The following is a 22,514-nucleotide window of genomic DNA, read 5'->3' on the forward strand; positions in this document are numbered from 1 at the left end:
AGAGTAGAAATCATCTCCTGAACTCGAAATACTAACACAGAAGGAAAGAAACATAGAAATGGCATAAGTACTCCAGTAACATGGTAAGCCTACTACTTATTTGGAAGTGCCGTAACCAGTCTCATACACCCAACTTCCCCAACAAACACTGTTGTAAGCAAAGAATAAGGAGAATTCTTTTCCTCAGACTGCCTTCTAAAACTGCTTTCACCTATATAAGCAGTTTAAGTTATTGCTGCTTTTCTTCTCAATAATGAAAACCTCACCAACCCTCCCAGAGCAGGACTGCATCCTAGCACTTGCCTTCCTTTCCTTTAATTTCTGGAAAGACTCTTGTAACTGGAAAGCAAGTGATCTATCCACCAAGCAGAAACAACAGTACACTGTTAAAAGCATCTCTCTTTTGTTAGATTCAAAAGCAAGCTTGTTTTGGGCACTAAGCTGCCAGCATCCAAAAAGGTAAGAGTAGCAGTTACTTCCAAATACTCTCTGCTGTTGAATTCTACGTCCCACAAATCCTGGAAGCGGAGAGTTTCAGGAGCTGTTATTCATTTTCACCACTGAAGACAGATAAAATTTTCAAAAACTGCCATTCTTCTAGACACGAGAACAAAGAGGCAGGATGTTTCCAGGGCACTGACATTACAGCCCAGGAAACCCAGGTCTAACCTACTAGAAGAGACAGTGGCTGCATAAGGAGAGAAAATAAAAACGTATTTCTGAATTTTACTGCTTACAGGTCATCTCATGCAGGACTCTAGCAAGAACAAAGACAGTGTTCCCCACCACCCCTTCCCTAGTGACAAGGGGGGGTATTATCTGCATCTCCCTCCCCCATTTCTGCAGTTTACTGTAAATAAGATGCTGTACCTTTGCTTGTTACATTCAGTTAAGTAGTTCTGCACACAGCAACTTTTCCCAAGCCATTTAATACAGCAGTCTTATCAGCAAGAGCCAGCTTTGGCTTTGCAAGGAAAATAATCAGGTTATATTCACTTAGTTCAAATGTATCCGCTCTAATTTGAAGAACGTTGACTTGATAAATATGTGTGAGTGTACAAGTGTTTCACAAACACAACTGCATTCATGCATCTGGGTATTATGTATTTTTTTAGGCATTTAACATGCTCAGAAGTGCTCTAGATAGTAGAGCCTTTTTAAAAAGAGAAAAAAGAGAAACATTTTCTCTATCAAATATAAAAGGAAACAAATTGGTGTTTGTGCAGGCAAAATTTGTCCAAGTTCACTTAGGAGATATTTCTTCTGTAAATAATAAATTCACACCTTAATCAATTTATTTTCTGCAACTAAGTGCTCAGATAAGTGTTCCCACCACAGAGACCAGAAGCTCATTTTGCATTTTCCTGCCTTCAACTACACAGCACAGGGACTAGGGCCGACTCAACCCATGGGAGTTAGAGCGAGATCAAACACTAAGGAACAGATCTGTGCAGCACCGCTTTTCTGGCATTTTTCCCCCCCTTTCTTTTGAAGTGGAGCAGGAACTTCTTCTTAAATAAAATGAATCCAAAATGTACTTACAGACCTTCCTGAACACAACTTCAAATAGAAATGCCAGTTTCCAGGCTCTGACAGAATGACAAGATACTACAAACAAAAATCCCTTCATACAAAAAACATAGCAACAAATTTCAAGAGCAAGAGCAGATGTTCTTCTTGTCCTCCGAGTCTAGATTACAAACTGATTAAACTGATTTTGTTGTTTGCTTTTTAAAATAGAGGGAAGGAGTGCTTCTCCTCACTGAAGTGGCAGCTGCAGCATCTCTTTAAAAAATAGCCCCAGGATTCCATTTCTCTATATAGACCACAATTTCACTGACTTTAATTTCCTAAGCATACCCACTCTAAACCTTATTCTTTTTCCCCTCACAATATAAAACCACTTCTCTGTTCCAGGATCAGGAAACAGTACCACACACTGACAATGACATCGGGAAGTGAAGTAATTAACAAACACTGTCTTACACCCTATTTTCATTCAGCCCTTACAGTTCTGAAAAATGAAGGTAATACTCTTCATCTCCTACGGTATGAATTTCAGCAAGCTAGAAAGAACAGCTGAGAATGGCAGAAAATAATATGACACTAGAACTTTTTCTGTACCTCTACAGTACTATATCATGTGCTACGTGTCTTCGATTATTTCCCAGAAATCTGTTATCAAGTTTAGAATTTTATTTAGGCAAACTTTAACTCAATGTAATGATCCTATTATCCAAGATTTAACCAAGTCAGATCACAGGTAGGAGTTTATACGTGTTAGTACGTATTATCTTACTTAGGAGTAGGAGAAAAACTAAATCACTTAGTTTAATAAGCTGACAGCAAGACTGAAATGAAATCCAAGGAGGTTGCTCATTAAACAACAGACCCCATGTACAGCAACACAGTCAGCGACAGTTTATTTTTATTTTTCAATGTTTTCTTTTTAATTTTACTTCTGCAACTAACACAGAGCTGGGGAGAAGCATTTCAGATTTCACACACAACCACAGGTCTTTTTCTTTCAATAGTTCCTCTGCAATTTCTATTTGATTCTCATATCATCCACAGAAAACTAATTACATAGCAACACACATCTGACATCACTTATGCTCTAAAGGTTTGACAGTATTAACTTTGCTTTGTCATTGGAAAAAAAAAATCACATTAATGTTTTCATTACTGAAAAATGCATATATTTAAAATTAAATGTATGTAATTTTAAGGCAGTATCAGCTGAATTTTCCACAGTCCTGTTGCAGCAGTCATCTTACCAGGTTTCACAATACCGTTAAATCTCTTTGGCACAAATAAAACATCAGGTCCATGAGTGGGCATTCCTCATTTTCCTGCTAATTCTAATGTGATCTGCTCTGGTACTTGGCTAAAAGCTCTTCTTATGGAGACTTTTCCAAACAGCAAGAACAAGATGGCATCAGAGCTGATGATCTCCCACCATTCTAGGATACCAGCCTCCCTGACCTCAGGGTACTCACCTTGTTCACCCAGTCTTTTAGTCTTTTACCAGGATACCAACTCATAGTGACCATAAAAATAGCAAAGCTCCTTTTCCCCAGCCCTTTGCTGGAGAGAGAAAGGTATTACTGCCCAAGTAAAGACAAAAGGAGAAATACAGTCTAAGACAGAATCACAGAATTGCCTATGTTGGAAGGGACCTTTCAGACCACTTAGTCCAACCATCAACCTAACACTACCAAAAAACATCACTAAACCGTATCGCTAAAATAGAATCATAGAATCGCCGAGGTTTAATGGCCCATCATTTGGTCTCCATTTAGCATACAGATAGCGATTGCTTCAGAGAAGAGGAGGGGAGCAGCTGGATGAAAACAGGGACACTGTCATAGGGCTGGGTCACAGGAAGGAGTACACCAGGCTAGAACCTGAACTCAGCCCAGGGCACAGCAACTATCCAGCTGCACAAAGCAATTCTCCTGGTCAACTGCTCACCACTCCGCAAACCTTTCCAATTTGAGCTCCGATTATCTCTGCCTTTGCTAATTGCCCTCCGGAGGAGTGAACCAGGCCAGTACCAAGGTCCCAATGCTCACACAAACACACATCAGCGATGGCAGGTTGCAGGCAAACTCAGTGGTTCACCGCAGGAGTTACCCACAGGGGCACTTAACGGGAAGCACATCACTTAAAGCATATTCTATTTGCATTAACCCATTAGCTTAACAGGGAAACTGTTGTCAGCATTATGCAGTTCACTAACTAACAGGGAGTACTCGAGTACATCATGACAATAACCCCAGCAGCATCACGGTTCTCTGACCACACCACATTCTTAATGATACCTGTCAACATTTTGATAACGAAATTAAAGAGTAACAGCATAAGCAAGAGGACAATAAAACATTCATTGCGTCATAACCACAAGTCATAAGGGAAAATATATATTGGTTCCCCCAGATACTCAAGAAAACAATGACTTCAGACAAACTCACATTTTTGAAAAAAATAAGTTGGTGTGACACATTTCTTCATGTGGATGCCTTAAAAAGGAATTTGTATTTAAAGTTCACTAGTCATTTGCCATTTTCTCGCTATTTGCTGTGGATCTCCACAATATCTGAAAGCAACTGTGTTTTTCCAGACTCCCATTATAAGAAAAATTCAATAGATTACTTACGCATTAGGTTGTAAATGTGCTTTTCTGCAACGTGTTCCGTAAACAGCTTTATAAGGTCATCTTTTAAGTCTCTGTTAAGCTTGGTTTCTATGTAAAATTTATTCTGGAAAATAAGACAGAATTTTTCAAGTTTGTTTTTGTTTTTAATAGCAAATAAACTTACTTTTTCCCTGAATAAAAATAGTTCAAAATTTTAAAGTTGTAGAATAAGACCTGTAAAGCGCTTCCTTGGTGACTACATTTATACTAAATAGAACACTCCTGTACAACAAAACCCCATGTATTTAAAATTAAGAATGCATGTGGTACTATTTGTAACAAACTTACTTACACACAGGCATGCATTTTTGGTTTTTACTGTATGTACAGACATATTTCCATTTTGATCCAGGGGAGTTTGTAGAAAGAAAACCAATTCCACTTCATTTTAGAACTTTATAAATGCTCTAACACCAAAATAGGGCTGGACATCATGTTTATAACAAAATAAAAACATTTTTACCAATGTCTAGAAGTGATTAAGCCATTAAAATAGGTATGTTACAACATTAAATCATCAGTACAGCTATCCATTTCTGTGGTTCATCAATAATCTCAGAGGACAGCTACCCAGAATTAATCAGCTGTGAAAATATGTGATATATACAAATCTATACAAAAATGAAGTACATTAAAATTTTTAGGATTCAATTATCTTGACCCACTCAACATTAATAATAAATTCACCTCCTCAACCCTCAAAGGAAATTCTGTTCCTGAGTTCCTCAAGGGCCTCTACATCTAATATACTATTTGGTGTTATCCTTCCATTCCTAGCCTGCAATTAATAGTAAGATTTCTTGTCTCTATTTTATTCATAGGTGGGTTTTAAACACTGGAAAAAAATATCTGTTTCAAGATAAATCTCCTGTCGTTACAACATTAACATGGAAGTAGAGCAACTGAATTCATCTGGACAACTTGTGCAAAAGAGTTAACCAGGTACTATAATAGTAAATCAACTTAATCAAAAGTAATGTACTAGAACACTTATCTGAGAGATTTACTAGAGGAAGAGATATCTTAAGGGAAAAAGGTTTTTCCACACTTTAAATCAAGTTGCTCTCCTATTCTCTCAAGCATTTAGCAAAACTGGAACAAACCCTCCAAACACTATTAGAGCAATCCTTACATTCCTTTGTGAAATCCATTCTCTTGGCCATTACCAAAACTACACACACACCCCGTAATAAACCATCCATGCAGAAACCACTTAAATTTTCAAGGCAAGCACTCAGCAGCAGTTATTTACCTTTAATGTAAACTGAACCTCTTAGAACAAAGACAATCCGAGGGCTCAACGCATGCCCCTATTAAAGTTCAGGATCATTGCAGTGATGGATGACAATAAAAGCTGGGGTTTTTTTTAAATTTAGTAACTTCCTACTCCTAGTTCCCTCCCTGAAGCTATCCTACCTAGAGAGGTTTTGTCAAGGGCTATGGCTCAGTCGTTTCCCCCTCATCTGGGCCTGTTCTTTGAACAGTGATTGAGGGAAAGGCTCCGCAGACAGAATAACCTGTCTTGTAGGAAACAGATTAAGTTAATTTTCAGTATTTCTGATCAATGGTGAATTTCTATTTCAACAGAAATTCACAGCAACTGAAGATACACACCTTCCAGGAAGCATTAAGCTACACACCATACTACAGTCTTTCATCAGACCAAACTTCCTAAACCATTTCCACCTTGAGCTTCCTGACCAGGTGCTACCACAGGGAGCCTCAGCACAAGGCCACGGACCTGAACCAAACCTGACACCGTCAAACCACTCATTCTTATCAGTTGACAGACAAAATGTACCCAGCTAAGGAAATAACGTACTCTGCTCCTTTCCCAGCCTCAAGACCTCTTTACATTAAAAGCAGCTGGTGACAACACGTGCAAACTGTGATGCTTCCTTTTGCTCAAGAGTTGGAAAGACTACACCTAAAAGTTTCATAACTAGAAAAGCAACCAAAAAAACCCAGCAGTTTCAAGCAGAAGAATGACAACGCGGTTCTTATACACAGAACAACTATGTATAACTTTAACTGTTAAGTATAACAGAACTGTGTTCTGTTCCCACAGAACAACAACGCTCTTCACGTTTGCTCACTCAGAAACGACTTTCTAAAAAGATGCTACGCTTCTCTGAATTTAAATAAGACAATGAAAAATAATCAACATAAGTACTTCATTTCTGGGCTATGGTGCTGAAAAGAGAGAGCAGAAGAGCTGTCACCTCCCCCATTCTTCTTAGTGGAAAAATAGGAAGGTTTTCTGTAGAAGATGTCAGCAGTTAGGTTGTACCAGTATTTCTTGAAAAGTGTGTCAATTCATCTGAAGGTCTAGCTGACAGGTAAAAGGTAAGCTGATATCAATACCTGAGAAAGTTAGATACAATATAAGCACCACTTCTACAAACCACCATATCATAAAGCAAACTGGCAAACGTTACAAGACATAATTGTGTTAAAATTATTAAGAGGAGAGCAATAAATACTTGAAAGAAGAAAAAAACCCTCTATATAAGACTGCTTATCATCTCATCTACATATATATATTTGTGTATACAGAAACACACAAAATGCCCTCTAGCTGATAAGCAACAAAGTGCAATACCACCCAGTAAGAATAGTAATATTTTAGAGGCAATGAAACAATTCTTAACTACCCTAAAACCACAGTGCTCACAAATGTTAAGCTCTTTTCATGCCACAAGATAACTGATTTTCAGCTACATCTCTAAGTACAATTGACAATTGAGAACCTATTATAAAAAACGTGTATCATCTAAATGCTGATTTTAATTTTTCTTGAAGTGGAAATATGATTTTTATTCATTCATGCGTGCAGCACACTGTGATATGTACAATCTGTAAGCATCCCAAATAACCTCATTTAGATTTACAAATTAAAGAGTTATTCACTAGGATAAATAAAGCACTATGTGCTGAGCTGACTTCCAGTTTAATTTGCTCTGAGGTTACTTCCCGGAATTTTTGAAGGAGTTTAAACCATAGATTTTCGGAGGGACAAGACTACTTTGGACCTCCAAGCTTTCTTGAAAAGTCCGCTGCAGCAGCATCAGGCTGAAAAAAATCCATCACCATGTGAAAAAAAAAAAACAAAACCACTAGTGCTACTAGCCAAAAGGAAAAAGAAAACTCCCTCGACTGCAAAGTCAGCTCCTTCTCAGCAATTACTCAAGATTACCTTGAAACACACCTTGGTCACCACTTACAACAGGTTAGTGAAACACCTTTCCTGTATTCCCACCATTCACACACAAGAACATGGTTTGGAACACACCAGGAAAAAGGAAGAAAAGTGCTGCTGTTGATATCAAACCACACAGGACTAAGCCTAAGGCAATGCCTTTTTTGGCCACCAAGGGACAAAAACATGTTCCAGTTGTACAAAAAACCCTTTCCTTGGCCTCCTAGATTTTTAAATATTTAAATGCCTATTAAAAATTTTCCTAAGCAGTAATTATCCTTGCAAAACAAAGTTTATCAGTGCAACTCAGCAGCCTTGGAAACTCTTGATTAAAGCAATCGCATCGCAACCAAAAAAGGAAAGACCTGCCATCTCCGACAAAAAGGCAGACTTCAACAATTTAATCCACTTCACTTAAAAAGACATTGAAAGTATCTATTAAAGTAACTGCAAAGCTGTAATTTATACTGTAGAATAATTAGGCTTTTACCCCTTGCAATCCTTTTTTAATTGTATATTCTTGCATAAATAAAGAAAACTGCTGCTTGATTAAGTGCTACAACATAAAATTGCAAGAGTGGCTGTACATAAAAGTACTTCCAAAGGCATACAGAAAAAACTAAGAAGAAAACATTTTCATCCTGACCGGTCTAGAGTTATTTTCCACATCATGCACAACACTGATTAATAAATTATTTCAGTGAAAAAGTATGAGACTTAATTTGACATCATCCTTCAAAACCACCTCCACAGCTGAGCCAAATCAGCACTGCGTTTGGCAGCAAGAAGAACTAACACGTAAGTCACTAACTCTCAGGCCTAATTTGAATTAAGTCACTTAAATGAGAAGGTGTTTGCAGGAACAGAGTTTTACTGCCTCAACAAATCCCCAGTCATGCTTTTAAGAAGCTTCTCCTTTAAAATGATAGAGTACTTTCACTTTCCTTCCCAAATAAAATTACTATCTAACTATTCATTTTACAGGTATGTTTATTACTCATTAACCATTTTTACTATGGTCAGATATCAGTTAGACTCAAACTCTAAAAAAGAAATTATGGGATACAAGAACACACCTTATTTGAGGATACAAACACCACATCACAACTGCATATAAAGGAAGGTTTCCATAAATCTATTCAGCAATTACACCTTTGTCATATAGACAAAGTTCGTAATAATAAAACCCATCTGTTTAAACGCCTATCATGAACTTTATTTCAATGTTAGTTACTGCATTGTTAAGGACAGCTTTTGACCTCTGCAATGGAAGAACCTCTGTGATAGATCCAAGCATTCAATAAAAGTACACACCTAAACAGCTTATCTCTGTTTGTAAATGGATATTAAATTACGAGATTGCTTAAACACCTGCTTGCAATAAAAAAAGTCAAGCACACAAACAGGTGAAAAAATGGCTAGCACCTAAAAATACCTGGACACATTAGGGGAGAAAAGCCCCTTCCTAGTTTTTAATGCAACAAATCTATATGGTGACACTGTGCTGGAAGACTGCTGAAATTACCGAGGTTCAGGTGCATCCACTGAAACACAGGAGACCCTTCTAATAGATACTGCTTCCCAAACTCTGGGAAGCTACCAATGAGAATAACAGAGTATGAGATTCATTTAAAGAAAAAAAATATATATATTTAAACTGACTTAGACTAAAAAAAAATAAAAATTCTTTCCCAACATTTTTTTTTTTTTTTAATTGATTTGTAATTGATGCCAATACAAGGACAGTTTCTGGGAGAAAAGCAAATTCTAAGCTTAAGTTAACATTACCATAAAAAAGCAATAAAAGTCTTGGCACTTGGACAAAAACAATGCAAATTATAAACTTCTTCAGAGGTATAGAAGACTCCAGAAATTACAAAATCAGGATGACAAACACTTATAACCAATGGTTTCTGAACCTCTGCAAGCATGCCCGACAGTGCTATGAACATGTTTGTCTTCATCCAGTCAACACTCTAAATTGCTTTATCCAGTGACACAGACATTTCCAAGAGACATTTCTTTCTGTCTTGTCTGAAACTGTGCAATTTAAAGGCAAGAAACAATCATCTTTGTAACCTGCTCAAACTACCAAGCCAACATATAACAAGCCAATAAACTATCTCTGTTCAAAAAGATAAAAATAATGACCTAACTATTTGGGAAGACTTTTTTCCCCAATCAAAATAAAAAGCATTCCCCCCACTCCCAGGAAAGAAATATTAGGGTAGAAACCAGCTGCCAAACTCCTAAAGCACGGCTTCCCCTTCCTCTCCCCACACAACTGTTATGCAGGTAGCAAAACCAGGCATGAATCGTAAGTTTAAAATCATTATAGCTGCATTTTATTCTTTCCACTTTCAGTCAGCATCTTGTGTACGGACATACTTTATTTGAAAAGAATTTTCTAAAACTTACCATATATATGAAAAGAGGCACAATGCTCTGCAATGCTCCCATATACTGTCCAAGAGCTACGTTAAATCTTTCAATATAGAGATCTGGAGGGCTGGCCTGCAAGAAACCGTAAAAGTCAGGTTGTAATTTGAACAAGAGAAAGATCTGGAACAGCATGGGCTATGCTTTCATAGCAAACTCAAAAACCTACAAAGTCTTCGATACGCTAAGTCCACACAAAGCAAGCCACACATCATTCCAGAGTTTCTGCTACAACTCCCTCCAGCAAAACCAGTTTTCTTCAGTAACTGGTTTTTGCTTAGGACTACACTTCAGTGCCCAGCAAAAGGTGCTTTCAGTGAGAAATACAGTATGCCTGCAATGAACTAGCATTTAGCATATGCAAATAAAAACACTTATTAAAGACCAGACCTTCGTTTTGAAAGAACTGTCACGCCTAGAGTCCATAACCAAATTTCAGCAAGTGCTGTGGTGTGTGCTGGGACCCCCCTGCAGGCTTTTACTCCAAAAGAGCAGGGTGGCATTAAGCTGCATCTGAGCCGGCAGCGGCACATCCTCCAGCTCCAGGGAGCACCGTCCTTCACAGAAAACACATTTCAGTTTTTGCTGGGTCACCTTAGGCAAGGCAAATATTCAGGGTATTGAGTTGGAGGAACTATGAAGCAACACCTTCAGACAGAGCTCTGCATCTGGCGTCCTGAGCTCCAGGTCAGGCCCATGAAAACCTGCCGCAGACACAGCATCACCCCCCAGCCCCAAGCAAAGCTTTTGCTGCACGAAACCTGAATGTGCCAACTTTACGATAGGCCTTGTAGAGCCCACGGTGACAGCACCACTGTTTTCTGTGCACAACACCATCTTTCCCAAAGCAGGAAACAAGGAAGCTGAAAAAATATCTGCTCTGCAGCAAGCTGAGTTAAACTGAGAAGGGAACCAGAAAAATGGGTAGCACTAACCACTGTTTCTTTTCTATTTGGAGGGATGCAGGGGAGCTGCATTAGTGCATTCAGGGGCACACTTACACATCGAGGGATGAAAGCGGAGCTGGGGTAACGTGTTCCTCTGCTATCCCCCTCTCCATCCCAACCCATACAGTGCTCTGCATCTCACCCAGCTCCCCCTGCTTTTCGGAGGAGGGGGCAGGCAGCTGCCCGAGTTTCTACTGTTCATATACACCCCTACACACAAAGAGTTTTTGCTAGTGAGAAGCAAAACTTCTCTTCCCTTGTACCACCTTCCTCTGACAGTACGAAGCCAGAAGAGGATGGAGAACACAGCAGCGACTGGGACCTTGCAAGAAAACAAGCTCAAAGATTCTTCTAAAGCCAGGAGTGTCTGTGGCATGAGGAACGCTCAAAGCTTGTTGTGCCTTGACCACCTTATCAGAACTTGAAGCTCTTATCTTTACAAAGCAGATTTTTCAGCCTTTATATAGGCATTCATTGGGGGCCCTAAGAGAACTGTTACAATTTATGTTGACTTTTTGCTCTATTAAGTATTCTAAATTTATAAAAGTTTTTTTTTCTTTAAACTAGCTTCTGCCTCCCTCCTTAATATGCTTAATGAACACGTGGGTGATTTTCACAGCAAGCACAGATACAGAGCAGGCGTTTCAGAAAAGAAAGCAAAACTGGCAAAGGAACAAAGAGCATTATTCCATATGCTGTTGCCAAAGGTTATATATGGTTATTCCTCATTTTGATCGTAAGTTTTTAATTTTATTGCAGATGCAGTTCTCAGGGGTGGCCAAACAAATTTTAGTTCAAAATGCCAACCACGTATAGAAGCAGCTCTGAACTCCAAGGACTCCCTTTCATATATAGTTACATGTATAATTGGTTGCAAATAGCATGCAATGAAATCTGCATTTCTAAGCACTATGTATATTCCTGCTTCACTCCTTTTTAACCTCAACTTTAAACATGGTTACACTTTCTGATTTGTAAAGACTTAGTATACGGCTTCTAAGATTAAAGAAAAAGGAAAATTCTACTTCAAAGAACATGCCAGACAAAAGGAAACCACAGGCTGACACCGGGCACCACTCTTCCCTCCCTGACAGTTGGCACTTTTCATTAAAACAAAACAAAAAACCTCAACACCACACAAAAGCACAGCGACAGAAGTTGTTTGGATGGTATGCGATTCCACCCCATGAACACTCTAGGCTACAGTATACAGCCAGTATACACCACCCTTTTTACAGGGGACAGCAAGGATTGATATCATTTTCCTCCACTGAAGATGAAAACTCTGCTAGCTCACCTCACAAACCTTATGTGACATTAAAAGACATGTTTTAAGAGGGAACAACACCTACACACCAAGCAGTATCCTGAGAACAACCTCAAGAGTCCTTCAAAGGAAGGATACCTGTTGACCACCACCACCTTGCAACCAAGTGGAAAACAACTGCTCGAGATGAAGAGCTAAAAAAGTCCTGACAGCGTCAGGGGAAGCACTCACTGGTGTCAGGCAGATATCAGGCGTTGGTGTTAACCTCTAGAGTGCAAAAATCACAATGTTAACTGCTTTATCAGCATGAGATGTTACCTTTGAGTTTTATTCTCCTGGTAGTGTTTCATGTCAAGCCTCAACAGCCAAGAAACTAACAGGAAAGCACATGCTACCTGACTTGTCTCCAAAAAGAAACAACAACAAAAAACACTCTCCTCAATTACTGCTTGACTTGTAAACTAGCAAAAAACCCAAGCCAAAGAAATCAATAATAGTGTTTTCACAGTTCATCTATGAATTATTATAATCTGTGTGGGGAAAACAGAACCATCTGTTTTCTGTTCATCAGGGTGTTACCATGTGGCTGCTCAAAGATGCTACACTGAAATCAATCACTTGTTTGAGCGTAGGAACTTTCTCCGCAGCTCTACATCCACTCTAACAAAACAATAACTGGAGTGGGACTAGTTTTATACAAGCTATATGAATTTTATAAACTAAAAAGCATGGCACCAAATTAATGTATAAATAGATGTTAAGATTTTTCTATTAAAAGCCATCATTAGAGAAGAGCTTACATTTAAAAAAAAAATCTATATTTATTCAGCTATAGCTATTATTAAATAAATGAATAAAAGTGCTTAGGCTGACATTTGGTCTTGGTCTTAGTCCAGAAAAGATAAAACGTACATTCAGCTGTTTTAATTACAGGGAAGGGGCAGAATTAAGAAGTAAATGTCATGCTTACAACCCCCCAGAACATATTATATCTTTAAAAACCACTCCTATCTTACCTGAGGGATGTATTACAGAAGCTATTCAAAGAAAGAAAAATATACTGCTAGCCTAAGGTTTTCCAGGAAGGAAGAGGATCCTTCATTCCTTCACTCCCCATTCTGTATTTCTCAAATTGTGATGCAGTTGTATTTGCTTAACATCTTCAGCTTGGTTGTGAGTCAACTACTTCTTTACATTAAATACTATGGCTGCTGTTAAGGACATCATTTAATCTCCACACACACCACAGTGCACATCTCAGCACCAAGAGAAATGAGAAGTAACAAGAAAACACCTTTGAGAAAGGATGACATACAAGACATATGTCTTCAAACAAAACAAGCAATTAAAGACCCAGTATCCTAAATCACCCTTCCCTTATTTGAAATCTAATATCTAGGCATTTCAATGAACTTGTGGGCAAGAAACTGTACACACAAAAAAGATGTGGGCTTTTTGAAAACCAGTTTGAATATCATTCTTTGACTGAACATCTGAATGAAACCAGAAGACATGCTGCTGGCTCAAGACAATTCAGAAATGGCTCAAAAAAAGAAACAGTGACAACAGCTCTTTGCTTGAGGAACACAAAGTTAATCTGTTTATGAATAGTCCTCTGGCACAATCAGCAATATATTCAGTAAAGCTTACATTCCTATGGTGAATGGGCAGTTCCATTTTCCTGGGAACATGCTCACTGCCCAAATGCCAGCGTACATGCTGCAGCATCTCTCCCACGCCTGCCGAGTGAAAAGGGAGAATGGCTATGACTACACAAATTAACCTGCTATTCATCTAAGTGCTTGGAATCTTTTAAACCAGGTTTTGTTCTTTCTCAAGAAAACGTAATGTGTTTACTTTGCCTCGCAGACAATTTATGTGATGCCCAGGTCTACCTCACTAGACTATTAAAACTTTGTTTTTCGTAAAAAAAAAAAAAAAATAAATCATCAAGCCAAAGTATAATTCACTTGAAAACTGATGTCCTTCCTCTTCGAGTCTGCACTCAAAACTCTTCAAAGCCGTGCAGCATCGTCACGTACTCTCCTGTAACTGTCTTAGAGCAGGGTAGCAGACATAGGTCCTGTCTCCATTTCCATTCTACACGACTGTGAACAAAAAGACATTGTACCTAAGGTCCACCAAAACTATTTAATAGTAAGAAATCTTCAGAACCCTTTCCACCTAGTAAATACATACTCACTTGCGCTGTATTTACTTAAATCTTTCTGTAATTATATCAGGGCCTGCAGCAGCCAGTGCAGGTGGCAAGGAACTGAAAATGACTGCAGGAATACAAGACTTTTTGAGACACTGCAGGCAAAGATGCTTTTCTCAGGTTCATTTGCTCGTGACAATGTCATTTTTTTTTATGGCAATTCTGGCAACACGGTGACCCCCACCTCTACCTCAAGTCAAAAAGCATCTTTTTGATGTCCACACACAGAAATGCACACATTTCTAACACTTCTGGTTTCTGCCATCCGAGCTCTACACCCAGATCATTCATTTGATCTGATTCAATTCAGTGTGATTCACAGCATTAAAGGTTTGTTTCACACGCAATTAAGCAATGTTTCCCCAGCAAAACTGATGGATAAATGCCTATGGCTCTGGATGTCTGGAGTTTGTTTTTTTCCTTTTAAATATTATGGACCAGATAAACAGCCAGTCTGAATCTCCTCTTTAAAAAACAGACTGTCATGCAGTTGACCCAAATACACTTAGAGAAACATTAGTGAATTAACATATTCAGTAAGAAAAGAGATAGGAAATGCAAGCTCTCAATTTCCATTTTCCACCTCTGTTTCTGATTTTTTTTCTATAGGCAGAACATAGAGGAGGCAGATTTGTTTTCTACGTGTTTGAGAAACTACTGCAACTAAGGAAGTTATCTCAGTGAATTAACTAATTTCAAATTAACGAGAGCTAATTTGGGTGTTATTTCTAAGCTACAAGAGATGAGACAGGAATCATGAAGAAGGCTGGATATTTCTCATTTAGGTAGCAAGTCAGGCAATACCCCCACAAGCAGCGTAATGAAAATGGGCTTCTTCATGTGGATGGAGTATATAACCTGGCCTCCCATAAGCACATTACTGAAGTCTAATCACAACTTCATTAGCAATCTGATTTACTAAGCTTACACAAAACCAGCCACAGATAACGTTGTCAAAAGTTATATTTTACAGACTGGTGTAACTGTTCAATTACAGTATCGCCCTATATAAATGTAATGGAATCATCAGTGTACCTTGGAAGGAAAGTAAAATATATCTACAAAGCAATCTGGGGTAAAATTACCTTAAAAGTGTAAATATCAAGAACTGCAATGAGGTGGTACCCAGTACATAACTGCCCACAGTCAGAAGTTCAGTTTAACCAGTCCCTCAAAGCTCTACTTGGATGCCTTTTTATACCACCCTGACTATAGGCAAAGCTCACAAGGTAGACGTGAGATGCCACTTGAGCTTCATGCTTTTACTCCTGTCATCAGAAGAAATACTGGAAGTTGCACAACTGTTCCTAAAAGACAAATAAGGAAGTTCAGAACCTAATCTGAAGTTCGCAATAAAGTATCTGACAGGCTTACTGTATTTATCAGATTGGTAACTATCAGATTAAGGTTTCAGAAAGAGTTGGGGGAGGAGACAACAGATGGCAAAAACTCCATATAATCACAGGAGACAAGTGGAAGGTAAACATGAGACAGAAAGGAAGGAACGAAGGAAGGAAAAGACAAGGAAGGAACAGGTTGTCCACAACAGATACTGCTGACATTTTTAAGAACAGATGGCAACCAACAGTGACGTGACACAAGGCACTCATTCCCAGGGATCTGGCAGTCCTCAAAACACAGTAACCTGACTCCAATGCATGTTCTTCCAAGAAAACAATAGGTGAGGAGGTATTTTCGTACACTGAACCCACTGGTTTGAGAGCTGTCAAGACAGAAGGCTGAGAAGTTGTAAGGATTAACCTGCGTCAGGAAAGCTTTCTGGTATTGCAGTGAAGACTCTAAATCCTGGGGGCCACAGAGCAGCCATGCAAATTACCTACCAACTGCTCAGTTCAGTCATGTTCATTATAAAAAAAGAAAATATATTGTTCATAATCAAAAAAAAATCCACACATACATACACATGCAGACATATCTCAAGATGTAATAGAGGAGAAAAACCCCAAGCCCTCTGCAGTGTTCAAGAGCCCAAGCACGCTCTCAGCAGTTGGCTCCAAAACTTGGTCCAATGCTTTTAGGCAGATGGAATTTAAGCAAGAAATTCTGGTATTTTAGCTCTACCACTTCTGTTTGATTTAAAATAGAAACAGTGCAAGCAAACCAGTGTTTATTTACTCAGAGAAAGACTGATTCTCACCCATTAACTTCAAACAAACATAAGAATCACATATAGTTGGTGAACTCAACTGTTTCTGGTCAACACAAAAAAAACCCAAAAACCAACCACAACACCAACACACACAAACAGAAAACAAAAAACAACAGATCCCTTTTTTTCTAAATAAAAAGAGTGCAACATGACAAAGAACTGTTTTTTAGCTCTCAGATATTTCTTAAAGGAATTACTGAGATTATTCTAGCTGAAATGTAAATATTCCACTGCACTTGCACAAGAAAGCTGCTTTTGTCACGGGCCAGCTCAATGCCTGGGTGCATTCTGATTGTCAATGCTTAAAATACTTGCAGTGTCTTTTGCTGAAGAGCTATGTAATGGGCAGAGCATTTTATTTTAAACGACTTTATCAGAGTACATAAGGCTAAGTGAAGCCAGAAATACTAGTGCCTAATGCAAATACAGTTTTATTCATTTTAAAAAGAGATGTATTTAATTTGAAAGCATATGCCTGTGTATCCACCTTACCCCATACTTCTGAATGACTCAGCACTTACCAGCAAAGACAGCTGTCATTATTTTAAACCATAACATAATGAGCTATGTCCATTACTGATAAAATGTTCCCAAATAAAGCATCCTGGAAAAGTTATCTATATACTACAAGCTTCACAGACCTCAAGACAGCAGCAAACACATTCATTTGTGTTTCTGCAGCCACGTTTTATTTTTTAAGCACACAAAATCCAAAATTCTGATCAATTCAAGAATTAGGGAAATTTAATTCTCAATTACTGTAAGCTCCATATGGCAAAGCTCAGTCTTACTAAGGCAGAGAAACTGGTCAGACATCGATTGCAAGAGCGGAAGGCAATCGTTGCTCAGTCTTTCCATAACTGAAACAGCCTGAGGAAAGAATCATTTACTTACACACATAGTGAGGGAGCTAGAAATGTCTTGGGATATAGGAGGCCCCGTATCAAAGAGCTGATGGTCTGATGACAAGCAATTAATCTCATCTAAATGTACTACCACTCAGCAGGACACGTTCACTGCCCTTCACCCAGCGTCTAACCTGCAGAGAATATGCATCAGCCCACCCACGTTTTCATAATGCCTCTGCCACCACTGATTTTTTTTTTTTAATATATATATATCTTTTATTTTTTTTTCCCCAAGGTGAAAACCTGCAAAGCAGACTTTTGGGAGTGCACCTGGTGACAAATACCAATGTTGGACAAAGTGTTTTGCAGTCTGGAAGAGCAGAAGTCACACAGGGGATGACCAGGGAGTGTGTGCACACCCCTGTGTGACCATGGGACCTCAGCAGCAGCAGCACCCGAGACACCCAGCTCTGGAACCCCGAGTGCCCACCGCTCCGCTGACTCCAGCTGAGGCCAGCTGGTCAGGCAAGCTGAGGGCTAAGCACATGGGGCAGGGGAAACTATAGGGAGTTTCTGCAATGAATGCCTGGAAGAAAGAAGACAAACTCCAATAAGGCTAAAACCAAGCAAGAGCAAGTCTGACCGGTCCCTGAGATGCTCCCACTTTTATTATTTGGTATCTGACAGTTTTACTGCTTTTGCTGTTGATGAATGGTTCTTGTAGAAAACAGCTTGCTCCGGCACGTTGGTTACATGCAGATATTCTGCAATCCACCTGACATTAAACTGTTGCACTTCTATGCAAACAAGTTGCTCGGCTTGTCCAGAGTAAGACATTGCGCTCGCCTGCCATTTCAGTATTCATCACCATCTGCTTTCTTACACAAACCAACATTCCTGCTTATATTGGGCTACATTTGCATCTCTGTATGTAAAAAAAAAAAAAAATAATTATCTTGCATCAAGTCACACCTTGCCAATTAAACAGAACTCTGCAATTACATTAAATATTGTTGGCAGGTGGAATGAGTTTGTCAGAGAAAGCAAGACACCATGTATTGTGCATTAAAAGGATTTGCATATACAGGGTTTTTTTATTATTTGCCTGTGTAAAACAGAAACTTCCAAGTGACCAACACGTAGAAAGTAATTTGTTGTTGTTGCTAGAGTAAAGATCTAGCACCACATTTCAATATAAAACCCAAGTGACTGAGTGTCATCAAAATGTATCGAGATCAAACAGGTATCAGCATAATAAAATATATCATAGTAAAGTTATTTCTTAAGAGTAAATTTCACAACCCACAGTTAAAACAGTTTCTTTAGAGGACAATTTTCTAATACACGAGTTTTACTTCAAGCAGCTCAAGAAGATGGATTCACCATCCAAAACCAGAGTCCCGTTCGCATCAGACAAAACTCACGTTAATACACTCAAAGATGTTATCACGTTACTTTACAGTCCTCTTGCCACCTGCCACAAGGTGTGCCTAACCTACGTAAGGGAACTTTTGCAAGACAAAGATTGCATTAAAGAGTTGTCTCAATTACTCTTTCAACAGCTGATGCTCAGAAGGCAGCTTTGGTTTTAGGCAGAAGCACTTGATGTACATATGTGCTAAAGCATACTTTAAAAGCAGCTACCTCAGTCAGTTTTGGCACTTCAAAGGAAATAATCATGGACTACCACAGAGTAAAGAATTCGGGGTACTCCCAAATTCAAAGCAAAGCAATGTAGTACACTACCATGGGATGTATCAGAAGAACTGGCCAAACCTGCACAGCTGCAATGATTTGTAGTTCTCACAAGCAGAAGAAAAACGTACAGGCTGCACCAGCAGAACCAAGGGAAGGCTTTATTTTAAATACTATGTCCACATACTCTAGCCAATTTTTACAAAACAGTGAGGCTGTCATTCCACAGGGAATAAGAAGTTGTAAAAGAAAAAAGAAGCAAAGAACCACCTCAAGACAGCTTATATATTTTATAGTCAAAGATTGCCCCAAAGACCATGCCCATTAAATGCAGTTATTTTTATTTTTCTTTATAAGGAAAGCAACAAGAGGAAAAGAGTGAAATGAAAAGGACATCAGAGCCATCACAGTGCTATATATTTCGATGAGAATGCACATTTAGCCAGAAGCACTTGATACAGTTAAAAGCAGTAAGACTGTAAGTAGTAGTAAGACTACTGCAGTAGTAAGACTGCTTTTGAGTAACAGAAATTAGTTATCTGTTGTTAGAAGCACTGCAGGAGCTGCTGTAGTTCAGGGTTCCTTTGTATTTGGCATCTCTGCTTGACACACTGCAAGTCAGTACAGAACTCAAACAACAGTTATGGAAGTGACAAAAGCTGTACGGAAACAGAAGTGTTGCTGCTACAGCAATGACAATTTCAAGGAAATGTCTGGAGATCCTAGCCTAAAAGGAATTTTCAACAAGGAACACGCATGAAAACAAACATGGATGCACAAATGAGATGCAGGGAAGGATAGGGATATACAAAGTTATTAGGACTGCTGTAAACCACTGACATCTAGAGATAGGCAAGAAAAATGCAGAATAAACTGTAGCACAAAACTTTCATATACAATAATTCCTAATTTATACTTTACAATTCTTATTTAAGTCACTTCATTTTTTTTTCCTTCAGATCTTCCTTTTTGTGCTGCTTGTGATGCACAAGGCTCAAAAAGTTTATATAAATTAACACAGCAATGGCAGACATCCATGTCATGTGCTCAGATCACGTTTGCCTGAAGCATTTACATCTTAGATTATACTGTAGATTTCCCGTTCTCTAGTCTTTGATTCTGTATTATATATATTCAAGTTTAGCTACTGCTCTCCACGTGGTTCTGATCTCTAAGGCTAGTCAGTGCCATGCAATTGGATCTAGTAATTCCTATTCTGTCTGACAGCCAATTAGTGAATGAAGTTCTCCACAATTTCATAAGCTAATGTAAATCAGTCTTAAAGGCAATCCCCTCCGTGGGCCATCTACATGCTGCTCCGATATAATCACAGATCCCAGGAAAGACAGAATTAGATTGTGCAGCTTCTTACCTGCAGCTCCTTTGAGACTCTCTCTAAGTGGTTAGTTATCTTTTTTATTAGGTCACTATACATCTGTTCCGAATGCTGCTGGCATACACACTTATACACACAACTGCAGAAACAAATATAGGAACAAACAATGAACTTACAACAGTTTGCAATGAAGGGTAACAGACTTCAAAATATTTTGTTCAAGTCTCAATTTAAAGGATAATAGAGTTAATTGAATGATTGCTGAACTTTTAAATATAGCCCTAAGCTTGGAACGAGCTCGAGCAGACTCGTAAGTCTCCCCTGGAGGCCCCAGCGTGTCCATCCCATTCCCACTCCTGGACCTCACTTTAACTTACAAGTTCTCTTAACACAACCCTTCAGAACAGCCAGGATAATTCTGTCAACAGCACACTCCTAATTCTGGCTTTTGTCTCTCCTATGTGAATGAAGTCCCCATGAAAATAAGCAAGTTTAATGATTATATGCATATTCTAGGGCAAAACCCTCATTAAAAGAAGGGCAATGCTGACAAGCAGTCACAGAAGCTGCATCAAAACCATGCTAGTGTTTTAAAAAGAAGCAGCAAAAGTTCTAAAAATACAGAACCAAGCATGTTACTCCATCCTTTGTTACTTAAATTCTAAGAAAATGCTACATTTTCCTAATAAACAAAGATACAGAGAAAGAGCAACAAAACTTTGATTCTACATTCCATGGCTTGGCTGCATTGACTCTGGTCTTCAGTGTTACCTTTGGTTTTTAATAACATTTTATTGCTCTCATACTGCAACATAAATTATCTGCAAAATAAGGCTATGTACTGAAAACGTATTTACAACAGTTGTAAAACACACACTTATATTACTTTCAGCAAGAGGTTACATTAAGGTAGTCATCATCATCAGGACTAACACCAACATTATCTGTACCAACCTGCTTTTACTTCTCCAGTGCTTTCATTCTTTGAAGCCAGCATTTTGAAAGCCAGCTACCAAAAATCAAGAGACTCAAGGTATCTTGGTCAAGTCAAAGCTCCTCCCTATTGTCTGTTCTACTCCCCTCTCTCTCCATCCCTCTGTATGGATAACCCTCTGCCAGTGAGCAATTTAGGCCAGAGACTGCTCCTTAGGACACAAGCAAACAAACTATTTCCAGCAAGGTCCAGATCCCAAGCTTGAATTCTGCAGGTTTTTAAGAGCATCAAAAGCCTACAGCTATGGTATAGCAACACTGTGTCTCTACAAGGGAATTACGACATTCCAATTCTCTACCGGGAAGGCGGTACAATGACAAACAAACTGCAAAACTGGGATTAAACCAACTGTAGGCTACAGGCTATTGGAATTTTCTAATGCAAGGGAGAGGTTTGGCACCAACTCCAAGCCTTCAGGGGCTGAGACAGCGCTCTCATTCAATAACTGCCACTCTCAAAGTTTTCTGGAGGAAAGTTTTACAGGCAAATTATCAATAACTTTTAGAAGATTGTATTTATTCCCTTTGACAACTTCAAAAGCCTCAAAAATACAGTGTTCATTCCTGTGCAAAGTCTGCTCATTTGGTAAGCCATGCTGTTTCTTACAAACCAAAAGGCACCCCACACCTCTCCTACTACTGTCTTTTAAAAATAACTGAGTAGTTTGATATTACTTAAATAACAGTCAAAGTCACCCGGTTTCTTTCACGTGAAGTCTACCGATAGCAGATCCTACTTTGGAACAGGCAAGTGCAAAAGACATTTTGGTACAATGCAGTAACAGCAAAACCACCAATGGTAAGAAAAGCCAGGCTGATTTTTGTGATCTCTTACGGACCAGCCAGCTTGGTAACAAAGGCAAATAGCCATGTGTGTTTGCTCCATAACTAACCAGTAAATAGCCACTTGCACAAGTTGAACACTTCATTTGCAACGACATAACTAAACTGAGTTTTAAAGTAGTGCATCTGCTTAGTGTTACATACAATATTGCTATACCTACTTCTGCAACACATTCTGTAGTCAAACACCAATCTTCACATGTTTGTGCAGAATGCGTTTACATTTTATTCAAACACATCTATTTAGAGGTTCCTTCCCCATTTTCAGATCCTGTTTCCAGTTCCTGGTTGCGGGCTGATTCTGTGAATCATCGTTGCCCTGCTGTTACCCTGAAGAAGTCAGCAGCTTGTTAGTCCTTCA

The 22,514-nt window shown here is 38.8% G+C and overlaps 1 protein-coding gene across 2 annotated transcripts in view; it reads right to left on the bottom strand.

The window, feature by feature from the left end:
* The window catches only part of CACUL1 (CDK2 associated cullin domain 1), a 50,616-nt gene that overhangs the window by 18,525 nt on the left and 9,577 nt on the right, over window positions 1–22,514 (bottom strand). The window contains exons 3-5 of one of the 2 annotated variants that reach the window (XM_074159082.1): window positions 20,354–20,456; window positions 9,816–9,911; window positions 4,160–4,262 (exon numbers count right to left, since the gene is read on the bottom strand). In XM_074159082.1, the coding sequence (XP_074015183.1) occupies window positions 4,160–4,262; window positions 9,816–9,911; window positions 20,354–20,456 (302 nt within the window). The remainder of the gene's footprint in view (window positions 1–4,159; window positions 4,263–9,815; window positions 9,912–20,353; window positions 20,457–22,514) is intronic. The other variant, XM_074159083.1, reaches the window with a different exon arrangement.

Source organism: Numenius arquata, chromosome 15 (genome assembly GCF_964106895.1).
Source record: "Numenius arquata chromosome 15, bNumArq3.hap1.1, whole genome shotgun sequence".
NCBI classification, from domain to species: Eukaryota; Metazoa; Chordata; class Aves; order Charadriiformes; family Scolopacidae; genus Numenius; species Numenius arquata.